At 36.8% G+C, this 27,488-nt stretch overlaps 1 protein-coding gene across 30 annotated transcripts; it reads right to left on the reverse strand.

Annotated features, from left to right (window-relative positions):
* Positions 1-1,203: 1,203 nt before the first annotated feature.
* On the reverse strand, positions 1,204-27,007 carry LOC18443735 (uncharacterized). Of its 30 annotated transcripts, none has more exons than XR_016055858.1 (11): positions 26,965-27,007; positions 26,740-26,827; positions 23,128-23,276; positions 22,843-22,897; positions 21,865-21,941; positions 21,614-21,664; positions 21,260-21,311; positions 19,291-19,342; positions 5,412-5,470; positions 2,879-2,924; positions 1,204-1,582 (listed from the first exon to the last, which is right to left on the reverse strand). XR_016055858.1 is itself a non-coding variant. In XM_088867350.1 (11 exons), the coding sequence occupies exons 7-11, from the start codon at positions 21,272-21,274 to the stop codon at positions 1,436-1,438; spliced, it is 294 nt and encodes a 97-aa protein (XP_088723476.1). In that variant the 5' UTR covers positions 21,275-21,311; positions 21,614-21,664; positions 21,865-21,941; positions 22,843-22,897; positions 23,128-23,276; positions 26,740-26,827; positions 26,965-27,007; the 3' UTR covers positions 1,204-1,435. The 30 variants fall into 30 exon arrangements, 28 of the variants coding, with proteins under 28 accessions (XP_088723476.1, XP_088723482.1, XP_088723478.1 ...); XM_088867350.1 differs by having other exon boundaries at positions 1,204-1,557; XM_088867356.1 differs by lacking the exon at positions 19,291-19,342 and adding an exon at positions 19,929-20,005 and having other exon boundaries at positions 1,204-1,557.
* Between the last annotated feature and the right edge of the window lie 481 nt (positions 27,008-27,488).

Raw genomic sequence — 27,488 nt, forward strand, 5'->3', positions numbered from 1 at the left:
GTAGCACGCACGATGCACGTAACTTTGTACAGAGGGCACTTAAATGGCATTTCATGCGTACGTGTTTGGGGGACCGTGGGGCAAATCGTATGGTGCACAAGTGCGTACAAGCCACCATAATTGTGCGCAACAAACCGACACGATTTGCATGCGAATCGGACGTGATGAGTTGAGCACACGCAGTGCGCGTTTGCACGAAATTTCGTATGTAGAACACTTAAGTGACACTTCGTACCCACGTGTTTAGGGGAACGTGGGGCAAATTACAGTGCACAAGTGCGCACAAGCTGCCATAATTGCACACAACAAACCGAAACGGTTTGCACGCGAACCGCGTGCGTTATGTTGAGTGCGTGCAATGAACGCGCACGAAATTTCGTACAGAGTGCACTTAAGTTAGGGCAAATTATACGGTGCACAAGTACACACAAGCCGCCATAATTACATGCAACAAATTGACATGGTTTGCACACGAATTGTGCGCATTGAGTTGAGCGCACATAGTGCACGCGTACACGAAACTTCGTACAGATGGCGCTAAAATGACATTTTGTGTACATGTTTGGGGGAACGTTGGGCAAATCGTACAATGCACAAAAGCGCATAAGCCGTCATAATTGCACGCAACAAACCGACACAATTTACAGACAAACAACACGCGTTGAGTTGAGCACACACAGTGTGCATGTGCACAAAACTTCATACATAGGGCACTACATGCAGCATATAATACATCTACTCCCTCGATAGTCCTATTTGAGAGGAATTTTTCAATTTAAAGTTTTGATAAAGAATCACTACATGATTTTTTTTCAAAAGAAAACAATTGAAATTTGAGTTTTCTTATGCTTGGCCTTGGATCTCATCGGGTGGAAATTGAACAATCCCGTTCAATCTCGATACAATTTTTTTTTCAAATGTGTAAAAGGCGCAGTTAGGAAAAAAAAAAATTTAAAATTGTTGTATGGGTCGTTACATCTCAAAAATTTAGAATCTTAAGTAAATCCTAAATTGGCTTTTATTAAAAAGAGTCGGTATAATCCAACAGTAGTGGTACAAAAGACACGAAATATACAAGTCCCAACAAATGATTAAAAGAACAGATTGGTGAATGAATCGACAGCTCGAATCACCGTTTTACCATGTGGAAAAAATATTGAACCGTAAAAAAAACACTGAACATGCCAAAAACTACTCTGAATAGATGCATCTACGATCCTGATCGCTATTTTACTATTGAGTTGTCGTTTTACTGTACAAAACTGTCTGTTCCCTTCTAGACTCGACCGTTTTTCTATACAAACACAGAACCAGAATAGAACGACCAATTCCTACGCCAGATCAGGCAATTTCATGCACTGTCTCAAGAATACCTCATCCTCATAAAAATATTCTCATGTTTATATACTCTCTCTCAATAAGAGTACTCTCTCTCTCAATGAGTAAAAGTCGATTTGTTGGCATCTTCATTGTCCCGGCAAGAAGGCGGCAATGGAGACGAGACAGCCGTATGATAAGAGGAAGCAGCAAGCTGTGCTAATGCTGGTACCGCACCACCTGCATAACCCAAGCAACCATGCACCTAAAACAAAGGTTAAATAAAAAGAGACACGGAGTTCATGAAAAAAATTATTTTGATTTTGGAACTTAAAAAATTATACTTCATATTTCATGCTCAAATCCCACATTTTGTGAGCATTTAGTATAATTTAATTTTATTCTTTTTTTGTAGATAATGTTTTGAAGATGTGGCGTTCATACTTCTCACCATCACATACTTTTCACCATCACGCACTTACAAAAAATATAAAAAATAATTTGAAAGAACTAAAATTACCATAATACCCTTAAATCCAATAAGGGTATTTTGATCATTTTATTATTGAATTATTTTTTGTTGTTTTTACGAGTGCATAATATGAAGAACTCTAGCTGCCCCAAATCTGAGCTCAATCCGATGTACAGAAGAAATAAATTGAAATACACCACACACTAAAAAAAAGAGGGACTTGAGCATAAAATATAAAAGAAAAAATTTATATAAAATCTTGACCTTATATTGTAGAAATAAGGTGCACCTCAAAAATCTTTAAAAGGTTGTCTCAATGTTGAAAAACCCCACGATTGATCATCTCAACCTCGATATACATGGATTGCACATATTGTAACATATTATCTAGACCATTCATTTTCAAAACTTTTGAGTGTTTTTAGGTATGCTTGATCTACATCATTTTTCAAGCTTTAAATTTTATAATTTGGTCTGAAAATAGATTTTTATGTCATCAAAAAGGCAAAACTACATCTTTTACCAAGTTTTAGAGGTCTACCTTACTTTGATTGTTTAAGGCTGACATTTTATACAAAACATACCCAGATACAGAAGGGACTATATGCTATGAGATCATTACTTTTGTTATAAGGAAGTCACAATCATTTTTAGCCACTAGATATGAAATCCAATAGATTAAAGTGTAACACAACATTCGAGAAATTTTATTTTTGGATTTTGTACCCAATCAATGATACATCATCAACCACCGAATTTTAAATCCAATAGTCAATAATGACAGTGACCTCCTTGCATCAAAAGTAACTGGTCTCATTGTATACATTTCCAATATAAAATATAGGAAAAATTAAATGGGATTATTCTGTAAAATTCCCATGAGAAGAAAAAATATTTGTTCAATCCTTTCAAAAACAGGAAAGATCGAACTACAAATAGATGACCAATATGAGAAGTCCACATTAGAATTTCTCATTGTGTGTGTGCTCTTTCTATGTCTGAGAGCGTGTGAAGAATATGAATCAACCATTTGTTTTTTCTTTTTTTTGGAAGCGTAACATGAATCATTAAGGGAAAGGTTTGATTTACCTGCAAGTCCAGCACAAGTCGAAGAGAAGAGTATTACTGGTGGGGCCTGAAATCACAATTAGACAATATAATTGAAATTGTATGAGGAATAAAATAAGTAGCTTGTAGTTTATCAGTTTCCGGATTTGTTGAAAAAAACCTTGATTCTTGTGATATAAATCATTAGTAATATATATGCAATAATTAGCTATAAGCTAAAAGACGACGTATGCAAAAAAACAAATAAATCAAGTAAATAAATGCTCACAATCTTTTTAAACTGGTATCGATACAATAAGACCCTGATTCTGGTACCACTAACTCTAGGGATGTTAATAAACGTGAAATCATGGAAATAAAGGAAGGAAACGTTTTTGGTGAGTCTATGGAGTCTTGCATCTGCCTTGGTTTTCAAGGGTTTTTGGACCTGCAACATATCCCAAATCACTGCAAATCCATTTCCAAGTGAAATCCATGAATCTGGATCTATACAAACAGTGCAGATATAATTTACCTTTGAAGAATTAAATGAATGGTCCCAAACCAATATAAAAGATAGGCCACTTTTAAGGTTCAATTCCTTTTTCTATTTTTTTTTCTTTCTTCAGATTCATGATTGTGGTGGTCATGATGATAGACCTGTGGAGTTTTGGATCCCAAATCCATCTCCAAGATGGATTTTTAAAGGTTGGAATCACAAGAATAGATGTGTCCCAATAAGTACCTAGATATATTAATAAGATATTATGCATGATGAAACAATAAATCTATCTAAAACAAAATATACTATGACAGACATATCATGTGATTAATCAAAACCCAGTTCTTTTTGCTTGTAAGACAAATTTTATGGCTTCCTCCCCCTGTGATTCATGTTTCAATATGTGGTGAAGATTGGGATTTTACAATGTTGGAGGCAATGACAGGGGCTTTCCCTTAAGAAGTTGAAACGGTAGCTTTTGAATGAAATCTTACTTCATTTAAGGTAGGCTCAAGGAGCTCTTTTGAGCAAGTCTGAGAGGAGGATGGAGGAACCTAGCTTCTAAGTTCTTATTCCAGGGAATTTTATAGGACTTCAAAAGGAGAGAAGTGACAACTAAGATGATAGAAATACTACTTTGAAGATTCCCCAACCTGATGTTCTACTGATTGAAATTGAGCATATGGGGTTCTCTTACCTACTTGAAATACTTTGCAATGCAGTTTTATACTATTTCTAAATCTAGTAACAAACTCAACAACAACAGTAAAGAAAAACACAAAATAAGTAAATGTAACTGAGACTTATCAGACAAAATCTCGGTTTTGTACGCTTGTACTTTTAGTTCGCATAGCTAATAAGAAAAGATATTTAATTATGCAACATGAACTTTCATTGGAGTAAGCTGTCATCAACCAGTCTGTGCTAATTTGACTTGGCTTGAGAACCTGATGAGTTTTTTGGTTTATCACACAACCTGCCTGAGTGAGCCAATAAAATGTAATTTTCGGTTGTGACTCAGACAAGTCCGCATAAGAGTCAATATGACTCGGCTGGGGGGTATGGTTTAATAAGCACAGCAACTGTTTGTATGAAGCATGATTTAATATGATGTCTCTGTTGATATCTTCAAAAGATCATTGGCTTGGGATCACCAAACCTACCCACTAATAAACTTTTCATGCTCAGTTCCACCCCCAAGCTTGTAGGTAATCTTAGAGCCTATTGGTCTCATTGTGTTAGTTACTTGTTTGGTAACTCGTTTGTACCATTGATTGTAAATTGTCGATGTTACTTCTTATATTCATCCATGCATGTGTTATTCTAATATTTTTTGTGTCAAGGCTATTAAAAGTTTCTCACACTTTACAAAACACACTAGACTAGCTCTTGCAGGGAATCTTAGAGCCCAGTGGCATTAGTTTGGTTAGTAACTTATTTGTATCCCTAACTACACACCATCTATGTTACATGATATTCACCTATATGTCGATTTCTAATATTTTGTGTCAAGGGTGTTAAAAGCCTCGTACCCCTTACAAACATACACATGCACAAGCACATAGATACTGTGCTTGAGCTAATAAACTTGAATCTGATTCCTCCTAAAATGTCATAAAGGAGACCCAAGGTACGTAAACCAAGTTGTCATCAAAATTAAAATCCCTCTTTCCGGTAATTATCAGATCTATGAGAAGATTAACATTCATTAAAATAAATGAGTTATATTATTTTCATAATATACAAAAGATTAAGTTTAGTTCACATAATATCTGAAGACCTATAATTAGGCTATCAGATCAGATTCTACCTCGGGGAGATGTTCCACTCATGAAATCAGAAAGCATTAAACCAATGTACTAAAGGGCATCTATTAAGCATCTAATGTCAAGTAGCTAAATTCCTAGGAACATCTTAAACTTCAGAGAAAAGGAAAATCAGGTTGGTCAAAGGAATCAGGTTATTTAATAAAAAAACATTAGTTTACTTGATACAATAAAGGAAACTCAAAGCAGTAAGAAGAGTAAATTTCATCAAGTAGAGCATAAAACGGTAAAACTTTCAGATACTTACGCCAACAAGGAAATGCACCCACATAGGCCCTTTAATCCATTTTTGTACGATAGGCATCGCTGCGAGCAAAAAAGAAAAAAAAAAATTCATCAAAAAAATGAAGCTGACAAAAGCATACTACCTACTCCTGTATTTATAGCCCTACGAGACATGCAGATCTCAAGATTTGCTTCTGATAAATAACAATAAATGGAAGAGAAATCTAACACCATTCCATGTGATTTCAGCACATTCAAGAAAAGACTAAGAAAGTATGCGAGAAGTGGAATGTTCGATTAAATATTTATAAGACTACAATGGAATAGAACCAACGCAAAAACAAGCAGATGAGATTCAAAGGTGAAAGTAATTTTCAAACTTTAGTTTGAATAAAAGCATGCAACCAGATTAGAGCAAATAAAATTACTTCATTGATGCTCGATTCACTTGATACTCGTATTATTTACTAAGTATAATACCACCAAACAATGTTTCAAAAAGCGCTTGGCGGCACCAAGGCAGCCGGGGTGTCCAAGCCACCCAGTGCTTAGGCAGGCACCCAAAACCTGGGCAGCCCAATAGAAAGGAAAAAATTGTAGGGTTTTTCTCTCTCTAAAATAGGCTCCAATGGGTTTTAGGATTGAAATGAACCCAAAACCCACAATTTTACCCCTTTAGTACTAAAAAAATGATCAAAAAATGCCCTCAACGAAGGTCATTTCCACCCCTAGAGGGGCACAAGCCCTGGGCGGCCGCCTAGGCTGGTTCAGGAGGCCGCCTAGGTAGGTTCCCAGGCGCCCAGGGATGTCCGCCAAATTTGGCTGGCTAGGCGACCGTCCAGGCGCTGGGCGGTCCGCGTTTTAAATCACTGCCATCAAATAAACCAATAAAGTAGCAAGAAGGCTGGTCTTAAGGTCGATTTATGAATATCCCCATATTGCAAGCAACAACTTGAGGCCTTTACAGATATTGTCAAGGACCAAGAAATAAAAAAATAAGTATAAAAAAAGGGCACAAGTTAAGTCAATTGTCATAACTGCTCAATCTTACCAAAGAAATGGACATGATCAATCAAACTATTTAAATAAATTTGTCACTAGAGAGCACAAATCCATATCTCCTAGTGCCAGCACTTGTTCCTAACTCCCTATCTCCTAGACTCGTCAGTAATACAGATCTCCACAGGCTAACAACAAATCCTCTCTCTCTTTTCTCTACTATGAAGTTCAACTTCAGGTTCTTGGATCTGTGGTTAGGGTGTAAGAGCTGCAACCCATAATTCAGGGCTAAAATAGAATACTATGACAACTAAAGTCATATTGCATGCATTCCAACATGGAATTAGGACTCATCTTATGTGTTATAAACTAGGCTCTTCCTCTATGTTATTGTACAGTTCTCACAGCTTGCTTTCCTCCCCAAAAAATATGGAGAGCAACCACTATAAATAAATGATCACTTGGCACCTCTCAGAGAACAAAAGAATATAGATCACCCCAATCAGGAGTCTATGGTAGGACTACATCTGGACCGTACTGCATATAGCCTCAGGCGCCCTCCCTTTTGAACTCACAAAAACCACCAGTTATCTATGTGACCCTGCTCATTATTCTAGTATCCAAGTCCACACATGATCGCCTCATGGAACAACTCAGGAAAAAACCACAAGGTCAGAAAGAGATTTCTAAAGACCTTTAGATGGGAAATAAACTTTACAAGTTGCATAGAGACTGTCCATATCCTCGATAACCTAGTTGCTGATTTCCTTGCATCTTAGAACTAAGTAGCCTCTAGACACAATACATTTGAGGATTGAGCCAGGTGTTTTCTTGCTGTATAGATATTTTGATCACTTTTTTAGTGTAACTGTGTTTACCATGCCTTTTTGCCATGATCAATCTACTGATTGCAAAGCAGGAAAATTTTCAGCAAGTTATGAGAAAAATATAAACAAAAAATATTGCTCTATGGTCTCAAAACGATCTTTCTTTATATATATTCTTTATATATATATATATATATCATAATTTACTAAAGGGAAGAAACTTCGAGACTAAATTTAATGGAAATATCATGCATCCACGTGTACTAGTCTCATGGTTGATCAGTTGGGTAGAATTCCATATTGGAGAGCACATATGGAAGTGGTTTAACATATGTTGATAAATTTAGTGCCCTGAGGAATTTAAATCAATTAACTATATTCAACAACGAAAGAAAATGGAAATCGTTTTTGGGAGAAACTAATGAACATCAAATTCTTTGTTTAACACTGTACAATCAGCCCAAATGGCTTAATATGACTTGAAACAAAAGGCTAGAACTCATTACAAGCACATCAAAGCAAAAAGAGCATAGTTTCATAATAAAATTGATCGGGATTTTTAGCAAAGAAAATGAAGGGAATGAGCAAGTCTTGCTCGAATCTCAAAATTTGCCTAAAAAATTGACATCACAGTCAATTCACAATACATATTCAGCCATTACACCCATTAATAGCACTGAATGTGCATATATTGAAACTTGTTTCCACTTTACATCAACACATCAATTATTCCCCAAATACTTCAACTATTTCCTAGTTAAATATTTCCAAGGCACTCTCCATGTATCAAAACGCAGATTCATTAGGAATCACTTGAGAATCCAGCCTTGAAGAGATAAAATGCTATATCACGTCAAGTTTCAAATGCCACTTAACATCTTAAAGTTCTTTCCCTTTTATTTCATCATGTCATCGTCCAAGCCTTAGCCCAACTATTCGGTGTCGGCTAGACAAATCATGTTCCACCATTGTACTCTATCAAGTGTCATACCCTCAGCTAAACCATAAGTCATCATATCTCTTCTCACTACTTTCATTTATATCCTTTTGGGCCCTTCTCTTGCCCTTTTAGAACCTTCCACTTAAACCAAATCGCTCCTCCTCACAGCGATGTTTTAGATCGGTGTTGTACGTGGCTAGACCACTCAAATCTACTTTCCCTCATCTAATCGCCTATTGGAGCCACTCCTAAGTTCTTTTGGATATGTTTATTCCAAATTTTGTCCTCTCTTATCTTGTCACTCATCAATCTCAACTACACTCATTTTATGAATATGTTATTTCTTGACCACCCAACATTCTATCCCATAAAGCATGGCTGGTCCTACAGCTGTCCTATAGAATCCCCCCTTCAATTTCAATGCTATGAGACGATCACATAAGACTCCAAAAAAATATTTACTTTCTTCCACACAACTCTAATTCTATTCGCGAAATCTTCCTTAATCTCCTTATTTTCATGGATTATCCACCTTACCATGAGCAGATTGTATCCATTGGGCAAATATAGGTTCGATCAAGATTTGTTTTTTCTGGAGTACCAAAAGCAAGCATGACATCGTTATGAACATAGAGTCCCAAAGTATGAAAACCCAAGAACAAGTTGGCCCAACTTAAATGGAAAACATCGAAAATAATCTCTTTTAAGTATTTATTGGCCATCAATCTTAACTAATTTATTATTTCTACTCCTATTATTACTAAATTTTCATTACACATACTATGTCTTAGTCCGGCTAATTTTAAAACCTTTTGATTCTTAAGCATCCTTCCAAAATTATAACTTTACATCGATGTCGTCTCTAGTCTTACCAATTAAAGCCATGTCATCTGCAAACAAAGTACACCATGGTACCTCATCGTGTAGATCTCTAGTTATCTCGCCTATAACCAAAACAAAGAGAAATGCACTCAATGTCGATCCCTAATGAAGCCTTACCATCACTAAAAACTCACTTGTCTCTCCAGTAATTGTCCTTACTCTAGCTAGCACTCTCTTTTACATATCTCTCACCATGTCAATATATCCTCCAAAGATTCATTTCTTTTCCACTACCCACCAAATCGTATGCTTCCTCTAAATCAATAAAGACCATATGGAGGTCTTTTTTGTTCTCCCTAAACTTTTCAATCAATTGCCTAAGTACGAAAATAGCCTCTTTAGTTTACCTCCCTGGCCTAAAACCAAACTGAGCTTTTGATACACTCATTTTGTGTCGTGTCGTTACTCAATTCCACTTTCCCACAGTTTCATAGTGCAGCTCATAAGTTTGATCCCTCAATAGTTCTTACAGTTCTGCACATCTCCTTTTGTTCTTGTAGACATTTTCTTCGTTCTCAAGATCTTGTTAAACGACTTGGTCAACCAGGATATGTCAATCTCTCCAAGCACTTCCAAACCTTTATTGGGATAATATTTGGTCCTAAAACCTTTCCTATTTTTATCTTTCACGAAGTTTCTTTGATGCAAAAGGAGTCTGGGAAATTAAATCCAGCCTCCTTTTGATCTTAAACAAGCAAAATTCAACAATAATGGAGGGAAAACTATGGTTGTAAATCAAGCCATGGAGAAGAAGATGCTATCTTTCTTTATTCATAAACAAATAGTCTACAAAAATATTCTAATCTCTTACTCTCTCTCTCCCCCCCCCACAATTTTCCCTCCCTAGCTCATCTCCTTTTACATGAATCTCTCCCCCATCAAATCTTCCCTTAGATCTTCACTCCCATAAAAATCTCTTTTTTAAATCACTAACTCCCCATCCATATCCCACATAAATCTCTCTAAATCAAGCAAATCAACCCCTTTAGATCCTATTTTCTAGGAAATTTCTCTACCCCTCACGTGATTAACCATCACCCATCATTCTCTTTCTAATTATCTAACAATCCTACCAAAATAGGATCATGGAATCCTACAAACTAGGAAATCCATCCTAAATAAAATAAAAATCTCTTTTTCTTTATGAATATCCTTCAAATTTTGTCCCAACAATAAATAAAAAATAAAAAAATAAACACTTTGGATGCGATTTGCATCATGTTCCTCAGGTTGGGAAAAAAACTCATCTCAAGTTTTTCCTATTGCATCTTCATCGTTCTCCCTAAACTGATAGTGAAGTCCAACATCTGCACGCAAATGTTCTTTGTAAGGCATGAAGTTGAACAACCGATATGCATCTTCGATGGCCATCCATTTGGCATATGCATTGCAAAACAAATTGCTGATTGAGGATTCAAAATCAACTACCTTTGCTGAAGAAGCATTGTTTCCAACCAAAGAATTTTGATTCCGTCAAAAAAAAACTCTCCCATAACAAACCCCCAAACACATTCAAATATCTGCACAAGATCTCATCTTTAAGATAGACTGGGAAAAAGCCTATGACCACGTAGACTGGTCTGTCCTCGACGAAACTCTGAAGAAAATGGGCTTTCCAAACAGATGGAGATTGTGGATGAGATGCTGCTACTCCCGCCCCTACTTCTCCATCATTATCAATGGAACCCCAAAAGGCTACTTCCCTTCTTCCAGAGGGCTGTGCCAAGGGGACTCTCTCTCCCCATATCTATTTACCATTACAGCTGAAGTCTTCAGTTGTTCCATCTCGCGCATATATCAGAAAAACCTCCTCACGGGTTTCAACAGTAGTCGTCAGGGCCCAATTGTGTCGCATCTGCAATACGCAAATCATACGTTGGTCTTTCTTGACGCCTCACCTGAGGAAATCTATAATCTCAAACTCTACCTCAGATGTTTCCAAGTGGTCATTGGGTTTAAAGTAAATATGGAGAAATCGAAAATGATGGGGGTGGCACTCTCATCTGAAGAGGTCAAAGCCCTTATCCCCTCTTGGGATTGCAAAGTGGAAGAACTGCTTACTTCTTTCTTACCTTGGTCTCCCTTTGGGACTGGGAAAAAGCCTATGACCACATAGACTGGTCTGTCCTCGACGAAACTCTAAAGAGAATGGGCTTTCCAAACAGATGGAGATTGTGGATGAGAGGCTGCTACTCCCACCCTTACTTCTCCATCATTATCAATGGAACCCCAAAAGGCTACTTCCCTTCTTCCAGAGGGTTGTGCCAAGGGGACCCTCTCTCCCCATTCCTATTTACCATTACGGCTGAAGTCTTCAATTGTTCCATCTCGCGCCTGTATCAGGAAAACCTCCTCACGGGTTTCAACAGTAGTCGTCAGGGCCCAATTGTGTCGCATCTGCAATACGCAGATCATACGTTGGTCTTTCTTGACGCCTCACCTGAGGAAATCTATAATCTCAAACTCTACCTCAGATGTTTCCAAGTGGTCACTGGGTTTAAAGTAAATATGGAGAAATCGAAAATGATGGGAGTGGTACTCTCATTTGAAGAGGTCAAAGCCCTTATCCCCTCTTGGGATTGCAAAGTGGAAGAACTGCTTACTTCTTTCTTACCTTGGTCTCCCTTTGGGACTGGGAAAACCAAAAAAGAGACAATGGTCTCACATCATATACAAGGTAGCCCTCGGAGGTTGGAAAGGGAGATACCTCTCAACGACAGGCCGCATCACCCTGATCAAAGCCACCGTAGCAAATGCCCCTGTATACATGATGTCCCTCTTCCACTTGCCTTCCTCAATGGCTCTTCGTATCGAACAGCTCATGCAGAACTTCCTATGGTCGGGACAGGCAGAGCGTAGGAAGTACCATCTCATCCCGTGGGATACTATTTGGCTACCCAAAAATCAGAGGGGGCTTGGGATAAGAAGTCTCAACCATCATAACCTGGCTTTACTAGGGAAATGGTGGCGACGCCTAACTATTGAGCCAAAATCCTTGTGGGCACGGGTTTTAAGGCATAAATATCACATCCCACACACGGACTAGGTGCCACAAAGACGACAGGTAAATAACGCATCGGGTGCATGGAAGTCGTTCACTGCTTCTCTTTCCCTTTTCAAGAAGTTCATTAGACTCCACTCTAAAGAAGGTACTAGAATCAAATTATGGTCCGACCTATGGGTAGGCCACTCCCCTCTCAAAGACAACCTTTCCCCTCCATTCTTTCCCTCACCTTACACAAAGACTCAACTATGGTAGAGGAGATGGTCTTATCAGGTAACAGAAGGATTTGAAATCCTTCCTTGAGAAGGAATCTTTCGGAAGTAGAAACCTGCCAATTCCTATCCCTCTTGAAAACTCTCGAGTCTACTTTCATACCCTCTCAGGGGAGGGACTCCTTAATCTGGACCCCCAATCCGTCTGGTTTATTCTCGGTTTCCTCCTTCTATAGGAAACTCATTCAACCACCAACTTACCCTCTCAACCCCAAATCTATGCTTTCTAAAGCTTGGTCCTCTATTAGCCCACCAAGAGTCTAGATGTTCTACTGGATAGCTCTCACACAAAGAGCACTCACCGTTGACCAACTACAAAAGAGAGGGTGCATATTACCCAATCGATACGTCATGTGTCAATATGAGGAAGAATCCAACCCACACCTCTTGCTTCATTGCAAGACCACTTCTGTGGTTACAAATTTTGCAACTCTTTGGCCTCCAATGGGTAACACCACCATCTCTTAAAGTTCTCGTCCATGGAATTGCCAGCACATTGGCCGAAGGCAGGCAGGACCCTTTGGTTGGCGATGGTAACAGCTGCTGTGTGGGTAATTTGGAAGGAAAGAATCACCAGGATATTCCAAGGCCACAAACTACAAACTGATGCACTCTTCCACAAGGTGACTACCCAGGTCATTTTCTGGGCTTCAAACCACAATGCATGTTCGGGCATCCCCACGACTCACTTAGCCAGTGGCAAAATGCTCTCAACCATAGGCCACGAAAACCCATAAGAGCAAACAACTGGCAGCCCCCACCAGTTGGAACCATCAAGCAAAACTTCGATGGCTGCTCACTTGGAAACCCCAGCCATGCAGGAGCAAGTGGAGTATTTAGAGATCACAATAGTACGATACACTACACGTACTCCGAGTACCTTGGTATTAGAGACTCACAACTCGCGTAGGCTCTGGCACTTCTCTTTGGCCTCAAAAGTTTTAATACAGCCTGGGGCACACGCCTGATTGTAGAAGGAGATGCACAAAAATCAACTGGGACCACACCACCACCTTGGTATCTCGCATCCATTTTTGATGAGATTGAAAACATTTGCAGGGATATGGACGCCTCTTGGATGCATATCTGAAGGATGCCCAACGAGTTTGCGGACCTACTGGCGAAAGACGGAGCTAGGAGGCAAGCAGCTATCTCGGGACTGGTTTCCTTTCCTTCGTGAACATGAACACTCATTTTTTGTCTCTCTCTACCATTTTTGTAATTGGGCAGTTTTATAAGCCCACTCCTTTTACTGTTTCTCTCATTGACTAAGGAATATGTAATGGCTGCCTCTCCTAAGATTTTTTTGTAAACTGACTGTATCTACAAACCCAATCTCAGGGTCCTCTACCAATCTTATACTTGTAATTACTACTTTCATAATCAAAACAATCGTTAACAGTTCAAAAAAAAAACAAGTGGGTATCCTTTTCTCATTATGTCATGTAATTGCTTAGTACTAAACAATCGAGGAAATCTTCTTTCCCAACACATGCGATTCACTACTTCGGATGCATATTGTGCAATTCTTTCATGGAAAATGGCATAGTATTTTGGATGTGCATAATAGTCGGCCTTATCAAATGTTTTTGTTGGGTCCCTAAGTGTGTTCATGTCTTCACAAGTTACAATGCACCATATCCTTGAAAATCACCACACCAATTATTGAATGGTTCCAATAAATGACCAAACCATCCCAATTTATCATAACCACTCCACACATCATGGTTAGGCTATTTCAAAAAGACAACCAATCACAACTCACCCTGCTTGTACCAACACTCTCATCACCTCTACTACACAACTCCAATGAGTACACATAATTTTTACCACCAGCACCAATATTAACCACATAACCAACTTCAGTCTGGATATCAACATTTTCCTTTATAAGTCACCGAATAGAGAATTGAGCCACACCCTCCTTCTTAAAAGATACAAATAGAGTCTCATCCCTTAATGGCAACAAAGATAGTTCATGTTTGACCATCGACAATTTTCATCGATAAAAAACCACTATCTTGGTTTTCTCATCCAATCCCAAATCCCATTTCAATGTAGTCAAGGGTGGCTCTTCCATGTTCACAAGGATGGAAACATTTGAAAATCCAACAATGTCTTCAACAAAATAATGTCAATGTAGTGCATTCTATGGGTTCAATCATGGTACTCCTCTCTTTCTCAAACTTATCTCATTCACATATTTGTCTCTCAATGGCCATGAAGTGTTCTACTTGTAGGCTCTATTAGTGTTTGATTTGGTGGAATTGAATCTAGATATGTGAACTATATCACTCCATTTTTGTTGTGTAATTTAGTCTAGATGACTTGTTTATCTTTCATTAATTCATACCAAATTAAGAAGTTGGTTCTTTGTACTATGCTGCAGTAACATAATCTTTTAAATAGCTGGCCATGTTAACTAGATATGCTTGGGGAAGTTGCAGATGATGTTATGGCCCTCTCACCCCCACACACACAACCACTGGAGTTGCTTCTTTGTGATGTGCTTGAATGACTCAATGTTATATAGTTATTCAAATAAATGGGATAGAACTTTCTTTCTTTTTCTTTTTCTTTTTCTTTTTTTGAATAAATAAAAAGGAAAGCTAAGAAAAGGGAATTAAGGGAAATAATTTCTATTGTTTTTTATTAAATACAAAAAAATGATGTTACAAAGCTTGGCAATAGAATAGAAAATGATCAAAACTTAAAAGAACATAAAAATTCCAAGAAGAATGTTGTGAGAGAAGTAAGTAAAGCTATGCTCACGGCATATGATAATCTGTGCATCAAATTAAGGACATTAGAAGGTGAAAAAAATATCTTCAAACTAGCAAAAACGAGAGAGAGGAAGTGTAGGGATCCCTATCATGTTAAATGCATTAAAAGTGAGGATTAAAGGGTCTTAGTAAAAGATAACGAGGTCAATGAAAGGGGCGGAAAATTTATTTTCAAAAATTGCTAAATGACGACCACAATGGGAGCGCAACATTAGGAAGAACCTTTGATATAGATAAGGTCGAAGGTCATCGACACATTCTTAAGTTTAGGGTATCTGAATTGAAAGAATAATCAAAATCGCATCCAAAATATCGCTTTATTTATTTTTTATTTATTGTTGGGACTGAATTTTAGGGATATTCATATAGGGGTAGCATTTTTATTGATGAAAGTAGAGATTTGTCAAGAGGCCGGCATTTCTACATAGTGCATAGAAATCGGGTCCCTTTGTGCCTCGGCAAATCGTACCAAAAATTTCTCGTAAAGTTTAGAAATTAGTAGAGTCACAAATAAAAACACTGATTTTCCAAGCGTCCCTTTAAGCTCGATTAAATTTTGTTAGAGAAAAGCTCAATAAAATTATGTTAGAGAGAGAGAGAGAGCTCTGGTTAATGGGATGGCAGGCATTTCAGAGATGGGATCAAAAGGGGAAACGTCCGCAGCTAATTTGAGATGCCCCCACTGTGCAGGTTCTCTCTCTAAAGATCTGGTATGCTTCTTCTTTAACCTATAGTGGTTTAAATTCATCCATTAAAATACCCTCTCTCTCCATATATACATCTTATTTTTTTGGTTCTTCTCATTTTTGGGTCATGTTTGTTTTTTGTTCTCTTCTGAATACTGGATCAACCTCAGTCATTAAAAAAAGACCTAACTTTTATTTCTTTTGAATTTATGTCACCGCTTTCAATTGGTTGCAAGAATCTAGCACTTGGACTGTGGCTCCATTCATTAGAGATAGTTTTTTGATAGTGAGTTATTCCATTCCTGTTTCTTAAACCTTTTTTAACACTGCATTTATCAGAGAGTAATATAAACGTTTTTTAAAACTGTGTTTATTAGAGAGTAATATATAAAATGCATCTCAGAATTTTCTCTCTGAGAAGGGTTCTATGGAAATACTAGGCTATCTTTTCTTCCCAACAAAGATTCAGGTGGAGTCTCATCACTTCATGGCAACAAAGATAGTTCAAGTCTAACCATCGACAATTGCTTCAGTAAAAAACCACTCTCTTGGTTTTCTCATCCAATCTCAAATCCCATTTCATTGTAGTCAAGGGTTGCTCTTTCATGTCCACAAGGAGGGAATCATTTGAAAATCCAACATTGTCTTCAACAAAATAATGTTAAAAGTTAACATTTCCTTCTAATCAATACAATGTAGAATTTCTTCATTATTTGACTTAAAATCCTCCATACTTTCATCAATAAAAATGCTATCCTCAATTATCTCTGCTTTTTCATCAGATTGATCTATAAATACATCTACTCGTGTCTAATTAATTTAGGACCCTTTGTGTCTTTCAACGCATGAACCTCTGTAGTGGAAAACTTAGGATTTTGATTTACCAAGCAATCACATACCATTCTCTTTTTGCTTGTGTAATGCTCAAGTTTTGTTGTAGGGACAACAACTCCTCGAGTTGGAAGCGTCAGTCTCCTAGCGTAGGATGATCCAACTCTATTGGTCGATCTAGATGTAGGAAAATTCTTTCTTTGCTCGTCTCGACATTGATTTTGGTCTACTCCCCTATGCCAATGACATCGGCTTTAGGGTTGTCGGTCACCCAACTTTTCTTTGCATTCATGCTCCCATCGATGTTGTCGTGCATTGAACCCATAAGTGTGAACAAGCATAACATCAGGCTGTTCCCACTCAGACTCACACTTTGATCTATGCCAATCTCCACCAGAACTCGCATAATATGGATCTAACACCATAGATCTCATCTTGTTTGATGTGCGTTGTTGCAATCTTTCTTTTTGCAACAACTTTTCAACCATCTCCATCAATTTGTATATTTTCCTGTGTATTGATCATGCTCGGCATTCCTACTATTGCGACCTCCACGACCATCCATCGTAGTCGTTAACCCTTTTCGAACCATGCTCTGATACCAAATGATGCAAAAGGAGTCCGGGAAATTAAATTTGACCTTCTTTTGATCTTAAACAAACAAAAATTCAACAATAATGGAGGGAAAAATATGGCTGTAAAGCAAGCCATGGAGAAGAAGATGTTATCTTTCTTCATTCATAAACAAATTCTCTACAAAAATATTCCAGTCTCTTTTCAAAGGGAAAAGTTCCACCTTAAATACAAGCCAATTAAAAATAAATAAATAAACCTAAAAAGAGAGACTTTCTCTCTCTCACACCAATCTCTCTCTCCACCACGTATATCCACAATTTTCTCTTTCTAGCTCATCTCCTTTTCACATGAATCTCTCCCCCATCAAATCATTCCTTAAATCTTCACTCCCATAAATCTCTAACTCCCAATCCATATCCCACAAAAATCTCTCTAAATCAAGCAAATGGAAATCTCTCTACCCCTCAAGTGATCAACCCCCTCCCATCATTCTAATTATCTAACAATCGTACCAACATAGGATCATGGAATCCTACAAACTAGGAAATCCATCCTAAATATTGTTGAGAAGGATAGCCTAGTATTTCCACAGAACCCATCCCAGAGAAAAAATTCTGAGATGCGTTATATATATTACTCTCTAATAAACACAGTGTTAAAAAAGGTTTAAAAAACAGGAAAGGAATAACTTACCATAAAAAAACTATCTCTAATGAAAGGAGCCACAGTCCAAGTACTAGATTCCTACAACCAATTGAAAGCAGTGATAGAAATTCAAAAGAAATAAAAGTTAGGTATTTTTTTAATGACTGAGGTTGACCCAATATTCAGAGGAGAGTTAACCGTCTCTAAAATACCTACCACCCCCATTAACCAGACCTCTCTCTCTCTAATAGAATTTTATTGAGCTTTTTCTCGAACAAACTTTTATCGAGTTCAAAGGGACGCTTGAAAAATCAATGTTTTTATTTGTGACTACTAATTTCTAAACTCTACGAGAAATTTCCGATGCGATTTGCCGAGGCACACAGGGATCCGATTTCTATGCGCCAACCCCTCGTATGTAGAAATGCCGGCCTCTAGATAAAGCTATACTTTCATTAATAAAAATGCTACCCCTATATGAATATCCCTAAAATTCAGTCCCATCGATAAATAATAAATAAATAAATCAATATTTTGGAAGTGCTTTGCATCATTTATTCAATTTAGATACCCTAAACTTAAGAATGTGTCGATGACCTTCGACCTTATCTATATCAAAGGCTCTTCCTAATGTTGCGCTCCCATTGTGGTCGTCATTTAGCAATTTTTGAAAATAAATTTTCCGCCCCTTTCATTGACCTCGTTATCTTTTACCTAGACCCTCTGATCCTCACTCTTAATGCATTTAACATGATATGGATCCCTAAACTTCCTCTTTCTCATTTTTGCTAGTTTGAAAACATTTTTTTCACCTTCTATTGTCCCTAATTTGATGCATAGATTATCATATACCTTGAGCTCAGCTTTACTTACTACTTTCACATCATTCTTCTTGGCATTTTTATATTCTTCTAAGTTTTGATCAATTTCTGTTCTATTGCCAAGCTTTGTAACATGATCTATTTTTATTTAATAAAAAACAATAGAAGTTCTTTCCCTTAATTCCCTTTTCTTAGCTTTCCTTTCTATTTATTCAAAAAAACAAGAAAGAGAAAGAAAGCTTTATCCCATTTATTTGAATAACTATATAACATCGAGTCATTCAAGCACATCACAAAGAAGCAATTCCAGTGGTTGTGTGTGTGTGGGTGAGAGAGAGAGGCTATAACATCATCTGCAACTTCCCCAAGCATATCCAGTTAACATGGCCAGCCATTTAAAAGATCATGTTATTGAAGCATAGTACAAAGAACCAACTTCTTTAATTTGGTATGAATTAATGAAAGATAGACAAGTCATCTAGACTAAATTACACAACAAAAATGGAGTGATATAGTTCACATAACTGGATTCAATTCCACATAATCAAACGCTAATAAAGCCCACAAGTACAACACTTCATGACCATTGAGAGACAAATATGTGAATGAGATAAGTTTGAGAAAGAGAGGAGTACCATGATTGAACCCATAGAATGCACTTGCAATCCCTCCAACAACAATACCAATCTACCAAAAACATGCATAGACATAACATCAAAACTCAATTCAATATTCTCTCCAAAGAAAAACCACAGAGCTTTCCACAAATAACCATGTTTTTTTTTATATGCGACATTCTCAATTTCCAATCAAATGAGAATTTTACTAAGCAAAAAGAAAGACCAAATCCAATTTCTCCAAAGAAAGGATAGCCTAATATTTCCATAAAACCCATCCCGGAGAGAAAATTATGAGATGCGTTCTATATATTATTCTTTGATAAACACAGTCTTAAAAAAGGTTTAAGAAACAAAAAAGGAATAACTTTCCATCGAAAAACTATCTCTAATGAAGGGAGCCACAATCCAAGTGCTAGATTCCTACAACCAATTGAAAGCGGTGATAGAAATTCAAAAGAAATAAAAGTTAGGTCTTTTTTTAAGGACTGAGGTTGATCCAGTATTCAGAAGAGAACTAAAAACAAACATGACCCAAATATGAGAAGAACCCAAAAAAAAAAGATATATATATATATATATATATATATATATATATATGAAGAGAGGGCATTTTAATGGATGAGTTTAAACCACTAAAGGTTAAAGAAGCATACCAAGTCTTTCAAGAGAGGACCTGCACAGTGGAGGCATCTCAAATTAGCTGGAGACGTTCCCCTTTTTTATCTCATCTCTGAAATGCCTGCCATCCCATTAACCAGAGCTCTCTCTCTCTCTAACAGAATTTTATTGAGCTTTTCTCTAACAAAGTTTAATTGAGCTCAAAGGGACGCTTGGAAAATCGGTGTTTTAATTTGTGACTCTACTAATTTATAAACTCTACAAGAAATTTCGGGTGCGATTTGCCGAGGCACACAGGAACCCGGTTTCTATGCGCCAACCCCGCGTATGTAGAAATGCCGGCCTCTTTATAAATATCTACTTTCTTCAATAAAAAAGCTACCCCTATATGAATATCCCTAAAATTCAGTCCCAACAATAAATAAAAAATAAATAAATCAATATTTTGGATGCAATATGCATCATTCTTTCACTTCAGATATCCTAAACTTAAGAATGTGTCGATGATCTTCGACCTCATCTATATCAAAGGTTCTTCCTAATGTTGTGCGCCCATTGTGGTTGTCATTAAGCAATTTTTGAAAATAAATTTCCTACCTTTCATTGTCCTCATTATCTCTTACCAAGACCCTCTGATCCTCACTCTTAATACATTTAACATGATATGGATCTTTACACTTCCTCTCTCTCATTTTTGCTAGTTTGAAGATATTTTTTCCACCTTCTATTGTCCCCAATTTGAAGCATTGATTATCATATGCCTTGAGCTTAGCTTTACTTACTACTTTCACAGCATTCTTCTTGGCATTTTTATATTCTTCTAAGTTTTGATCAATTTCTATTCTATTGCCAAGTTTTGTCGCATGCTTTATTTTTATTTAATAAAAAACAATAGAAGTTCTTTCCCTTAATTCCCTTTTCTTAACTTTCCTTTTTATTTATTCAAAAAGAAAAAAGAAAAACAAAGAAATTTTTATCCCATTTATTTGAATAACTATATAACATCAAGTCATTCAAGCACATCACAAAGAAGCCACTCCAGTGGTTGTGTGTGTGTCGCTGAGAGAGACAGAGGCTATAACATCATCTGCAACTTCCCCAAGCATATCCAGTTAACATGGCCAGCCATCTAAAAGATCATGTTACTGAAGCATAGTATAAAGAACCAACTTTAATTTGGTATGAATTAATAAAAGATAGACAAGTCATCTAGACTAAATTACACAACAAAAATGGAGTGATATAGTTCACATATCTAGATTCAATTCCACCAAATCAAACACTAATAGAGCCCACAAGTAGAATATTTCATGGCCATTGAGAGACAAATATGTGAATGAGATAAGTTTGAGAAAGAGAGGAGTACCATGATTGAACCCATAGAATGCACTTGCAGTCCCTCCAACAGCTGTACCAATCTATCAAAAACATGCATAGAAATATATCAAAACTCAATTCAATATTCTCTCCAAAGAAAAACCACAGAGCTTTCCACAAATAACCATGTTTTTTTTTTGTATGTGACATTCCCAATTTCCAATCAAATGAGAAGTTTACTAAGCAGAGAGAAAGACCAAGCCCAATTTCTCCAAAGAAAGGATAGCCTAGTATTTCCACAGAACCCATCCCAGAGAGAAAATTCTTAGATGTGTTCTATATATTATTCTCTGGTAAACACAGTGTTAAAAAAGTTTTAAGAAACAGGAGAGGAATAACTTACCATCGAAAAACTATCTCTAATGAAGGGGGCCATAGTCCAAGTGCTAGATTCCTGCAACCAATTGAAAGTGCTGATAGAAATTCAAAAGAAATAAAAGTTGGGTCTTTTTTTAATGACCGAGGTTGATCGAGAACTAAAAACAAACATGACTCAAACTTGAGAAGAACCCAAAAATATAAGATATATATATGGAGCGAGAGGGTATTTTAATGGATGAATTTAAACCACTACAGGTTGAAGAAGAAGCATACCAGGTCTTTAGTGAGAGGACCTGCACAGTGGGGGCATCTCAAATTAGCTGGAGACGTTCCCCCTTTTGATCCCATCCCTGAAATGCCTACCATCCTATTAACCAGAGCTCTCTCTCTCTCTCTGACAGAATAATATTCAGCTTTTCTCTAACAAAATTTTATCGAGCTCAAGGGGACGCTTGAAAAATCAGTGTTTTTATTTGTGACTCTACTAATTTCTAAACTCTACAAGAAATTTTCGGTGCGATTTGCTGAGGAACACAAGGACCCGGTTTCTATGCGCCAACCCCGCATATGTGGAAATGCCGGCCTCTTGATAAATCTTCGTAGAAACGAGTAGATGTATTTATAGATCAATCTGCTAAAAAAGTTGAGATAATTGAGGATATGCCTAGCATTTTTATTGATGAAAGTATGGAGGATTCAAAGTCTAATAATGAAGAAATTCTCATTGTATTGATCAAAAAGAAATGTTAACTTTTAACATTATTTTGTTGAAGACATTGTTGGATTTTCAAATGATTCCCTCCTTGTGAAATAACCAAAAAAAAATTACAAAATAAACCATTTAACAGGCTACTCTTCTTTGAGATCACATCGCATAACAATGAGGAACCAGCAATGTAACAACAATAGAAAAAATAGTAAAACCAGCAAGGAACCAGTGAAAAATGGTATACGAGCTTCTCTTCTTAAGTGAGATTAAACAGAAAAAAAAAATAGAAAAAGGAAAACTTATTGTATGTTTGGGTTGTTCTTTTGTTGAGCTTAAACAAAAAAATGAAGCCTAAATAAAAAAAATACACTCTGTAAATATGAGGGTTTTCTTCTTTGAGCAGAAAGGAAAAAAAGAAAAGAAAAAAGAAAATCAACTAAAAATGCTATCTATAGACTTGGGATTAATCAAAAATTGGTAAAGATCTGGGGTCATCTTCTTTGAGCCCTAAAAAATATAAAAATAGGAAAAATACAACTCACCATAGTTTTCTCTGAGCTCTAAGCTTGCAGCAATGGGGCGATGAGGGCAAGAGACCTGCGGAGAGGAGGTGATACACTCTGTAAATATGGGTTTTTTCTTCGTTGAGCACAAAGAAAAAAAGAAAAATAAAACCAACTTAAAATGCTCTCTCTAGATTTGGGATTAATCATCTTTGAGCTTATAAAGAAAGATTAAAAAGAAACCTAAATCAGAAATAAATTCAAAGATCTGGGGTCATCTTCTTTGAGCTCTAAAAAAAAAAAATATGGAAAAAAATAACTCACTATAGCTTTCTCTGAGCTCCAAGTTTGCAGCAATGGCGGAGATGAGGGCAAGAGACCTGGGAGAGGAGGAGAGGATGAGTTGGTTGAGCGAGCATTGAGGGCAAGAGACCTGAGGAGAGGAGTAGGCAACTTCGTTGGGGGCAAGAGACCTGAGGAGACGAAGAAGCAGCTTCGTTGGTGCGATTAGGGCAAGAACGATGACGGCATCGTTGGTGTGATGAGGGCAAGAAATATCGGGGTGAAGTTCTTATTGAACTTCCAATTTTAAGTTCCGACATTTTGGTCGGAACTTTTTTACACACCAAGATAGGAAGATGAACAGTACGGTGAAGTTCCCATTTGAACTTCCTTTTTTTTATCAAACACAAAACATGAACAGTATTGGCAAGTTCCCACTGTTATCAAACACGCCCTAAAAGTTTCCCTGAGCTATTCCATGGGGTGCGAAAGTAAGAGGAGAATAAGTGGGGAACTGACTAGGAGAATGTTTGCTCTTTAAAGATATATTTCAAACATATGGACAGGGAAGCCAATGGTTCACTGAACCAAATTTTTAATCACTTTTCATAAATGATTTATTATTCATAATTGAAACCCATAAATCCCAAATCAACTTTAGTTCCCAACAAAACAAAGCTGAATTCTGTGAGTAATTTGCTTTCAATAATTCCAAATTTCTTACAAACTACCCATAAAATAAGCCCTTTCCAACTGTGTACTCTTGAAGCTACTTAAAAGTGCCCTAAATAAAATGAGGTCACAGGTTCCATTGCTACCTACTACCCATCAACAAGTCAAAAAAAATGATAAGTGATGATTTCAACAACCAGCATTTCCAAAGCCTTTTATATAAAGCCCGAACAGTTCCAGTTTTATATTCCAAGCATGTAAGCAAAAAGATTAAAACAGTACAAAATTCTGTCTAAAAATAAAATTACATTTTTTTAAATACAGAGCAGATCCCAAATGAGTATTTCACAAAATGCTTTAAAATCCCATAAATAGCCCACAAAATGAAATATTACCAGACCAATAAGATAACTTGCCTAAAAACGCATAAAACCACATCAATCGAAACTCAAAATCAATTAGCACTAATACACTGCACTGTGCCCAAGACAATTTATCTCTTCAAAAAGGTGAACTCATAATTGAGTCATTCGGGGCTTCCGATACGTAAATCCTGGATATGCCTCAAAACCTAGGTATGCAGATTCTAGTATATGTAAAACCTGGTTTAGCTACAATCTATTTGGATAGCTTTTCGAAGAACCCAATATATAACAAATCCCATGATTGGCTCTACTAAGTTGAAAACCAGGTTTTGGCAATTTGCTGTTAAACTTGTTAGCTGTCCATTTCATAGGTTAATTATTGCATATAGTATATGGACAATAAAAATGATTTCCTGGAAATAAGGCATCTACAATATGATAAACAAATTAGAAGGTTCAGATCTTATTTCTTAGATCATTTTAAGATCGAATTTGGATACACACAAATACACTGTCTCTCTCACACACACTCTCTATTGCACGTCCACACTATTGATTATACAGCAACAATGCACTATCCAACATTATTTTCATTGTTTTCAAATGTAGAGGGAACAAAAACAAAGCAAATAGTACTTATTTTTCAGATTCTTTTATAATTTTTAGTTTAAACCTGTAAAATATATTTTACTGCAGCTTTTACTAATTTTGCTGCCAAAAACTTGGATTCCTTATGAGAATGACAGTGGTTAGCCCATGGGTTCTTGAGACTCAATCCCAAGGTCATGTAGAAGAGTCAAGAATTGAAAATATAGGAGAAAATCAATATTCTATTGGTTTTCACTTTCTCTCTCTAAAACTACCTTCAAGAACTTGAATTGGCATTGAAAAACTGAAAACCAGCCAAACACCGTCAAAATAGCCACACAGTATCTACAATACAAGGTCTTGGTTAGGGCCACACCACAGGAATTTTTTTTTTTTTTTGAGAAATATGTTGACTTTTTATATATAGTAAAAAACTACAAAGAACTAGAATTAATAAATAGTATCTTCATGGACCATGTATTGCTTATTTTTGTAAATGCTAATAATTATTTTGTGCATATTTCTCACAACAATTTAGCAGGAACATATATAATGCTACACAGTATACCATATTTAAGCCATCCGATGATGGGAGATGGGAGCATCATCGGAAAGTTTGTCTTTCATATTTGCATCAGTTTCATTAATTGCATCAGTTTAACATGAAGACACATTTTTATTTTATATTTAACAAATAACAAAAGGAAGGAAGAAAAAAAGAGTTTTTTGTGAGGGTTATGTTTGGAGAATCACATCATCTTTGTACCATTCCTCTTTTCGATCCAGTAGTGATCCTATAGATAAAAGATAAGAGAAACAAAATGTGATGTGCGCATACTCAACGGTATGATACGCTATTCAAGCTATCCGATGGGAGCATCATCGGAAAGTTTGTCTTTCATATTGCATCAGTTTCATTAACATAGAGACATATGTTATTTAACATGAAGACATCTTTGAGTTAAATTGGTATTTGATTGCCTTCAAAAGCCTAAAAACCTCTAGTAAACATTTGCTAAACAAGATATTACCTAAGATGGACTCCACACTGCACTATGTGCAGATCCCCCTTTTCACTGCATTAGACAGTCCATAATATTTCCCACCCCTGGCTTTAATTGAGTATGACATGATAGCAAGGAATAATAATTGAGCATGCTATATCATAGATGCAGTGTCCAGAGGCAAGCACAACCAACTCCATCAAACAAAAAATCCAATCAAACGATTGCATGCATCATACAATAAAACCAGAACAATAGATTTGCATGCATCATACAATAAACCTCAAGGTGTTGCAGGCATCATACAATCAAACAATAACAATCAGATTTCAAACAATCAAACAAGGGCAATTAGATTTGCATACATAAGCCCATCAACCTCAAGGTGCTTGCGTGCATCATACAATCAAACAAGAATAAACGATTCCATACAATCAAACAACCATATTATCAAGAATAAAAAATAACTCCACATTGAGAAAGGATAAAGCGAACAATGGAAAACACCCAACCAAAAAAATCAGATTTCCAGAGTGATCCAAAATATAGAAATCCACAAAAATATATAAACAAAAATGCCACATTAATTAATGCACACTGGCCATAACATCAGATTCAGGGAAACAAATGTCACAAAAAAAAAAAAAACAAAGATGCAAACCCACAAAAATTCGCATTCCCTTGCTCTCCCTCTCTCTCTAGTTAGCTAAAAATCGTGAAGAAGAGAAGGAGCCTGAGAAGAATTATTTTTACACACAAAAAACACAGGAAAACCAGGGCTCATTTGCTCTCTCTCTCGTGGAGATGGAGCTTGAGATGAAGATTCAAGCTCCGAAATGCCCCCAAAATCCCTTCTATTAAATCCCTTTCAACTTATATTTTTTAAATTAGGTTGTAAGAATCCATTAGGAGAAAACACCAGGAAAAACCAACCCCCATTTGCAAGAATGGAAGAACTCGGAAAACAAAAAGCACTATAGTAAAGAAAATGCAATGGAGAAATACCTAATGCAATGGAGAAATACCTGCTGAAATCAGAATGAATCAAGACACCTCTGTTGAAATGGAGACCACAAGCCTCAAACCGTAATGATCAACAACAGAAGGCTTTATCTGCAGAGTACATAGTCAATACGATGTAGAAAATAAATATAGAAAAACACGATGGTAGTGCTACAGACGAGGATGGGAACAACGGCGAAAATGGAAAACGGGATAGACAGACGAGGAAAGATAGCAATCGGGGTTACCGCTTAACCCTCTCTTGCCACTGCGCTGCTGCTACTCGCCATTAATTCAGCGTAACGCTTCCTCCTTCTTATTTGATATTTCAGATGTCTGTAACGATGGCAACGGGTTACGGACCCCGACCCGGACCCGGACTCGAACCAAAAAATGTAGTGTGGGACGGTGGGACCTAAACCCAACCAAAAATCAAAATGTATTTAACTATATTTAAATATATTTCAGATATTGAGACCCGAAAAGTATTGCTCTACCCGGAACCAGACCTACCAGGTATAATTTTTGGACCCATAAAATATTTGGGTCCAAGATTTGGACCTAGACCCAACCCTCTGAGTACAATTTTTAGATCCGTACCTGGACCTAGATTGAGTCTACCCCTTAAGTCTGGGTCCATTGTCACCCCTTGAGATGATATGCTCTTCATTTCTTAAAGACGAGTGGAACTTAAGCATTTTCCACTAATTTTAGAAAATAAATTGTGCTATAAAATTTATGGACACAATTTCTACGAGTCTATGTAGAAATG

This window comes from Amborella trichopoda, chromosome 5, assembly GCF_054954075.1.
Source record: "Amborella trichopoda isolate Santa Cruz 75 chromosome 5, AtrichopodaSantaCruz75HAP2 v2.0, whole genome shotgun sequence".
NCBI classification, from domain to species: domain Eukaryota; kingdom Viridiplantae; phylum Streptophyta; class Magnoliopsida; order Amborellales; family Amborellaceae; genus Amborella; species Amborella trichopoda.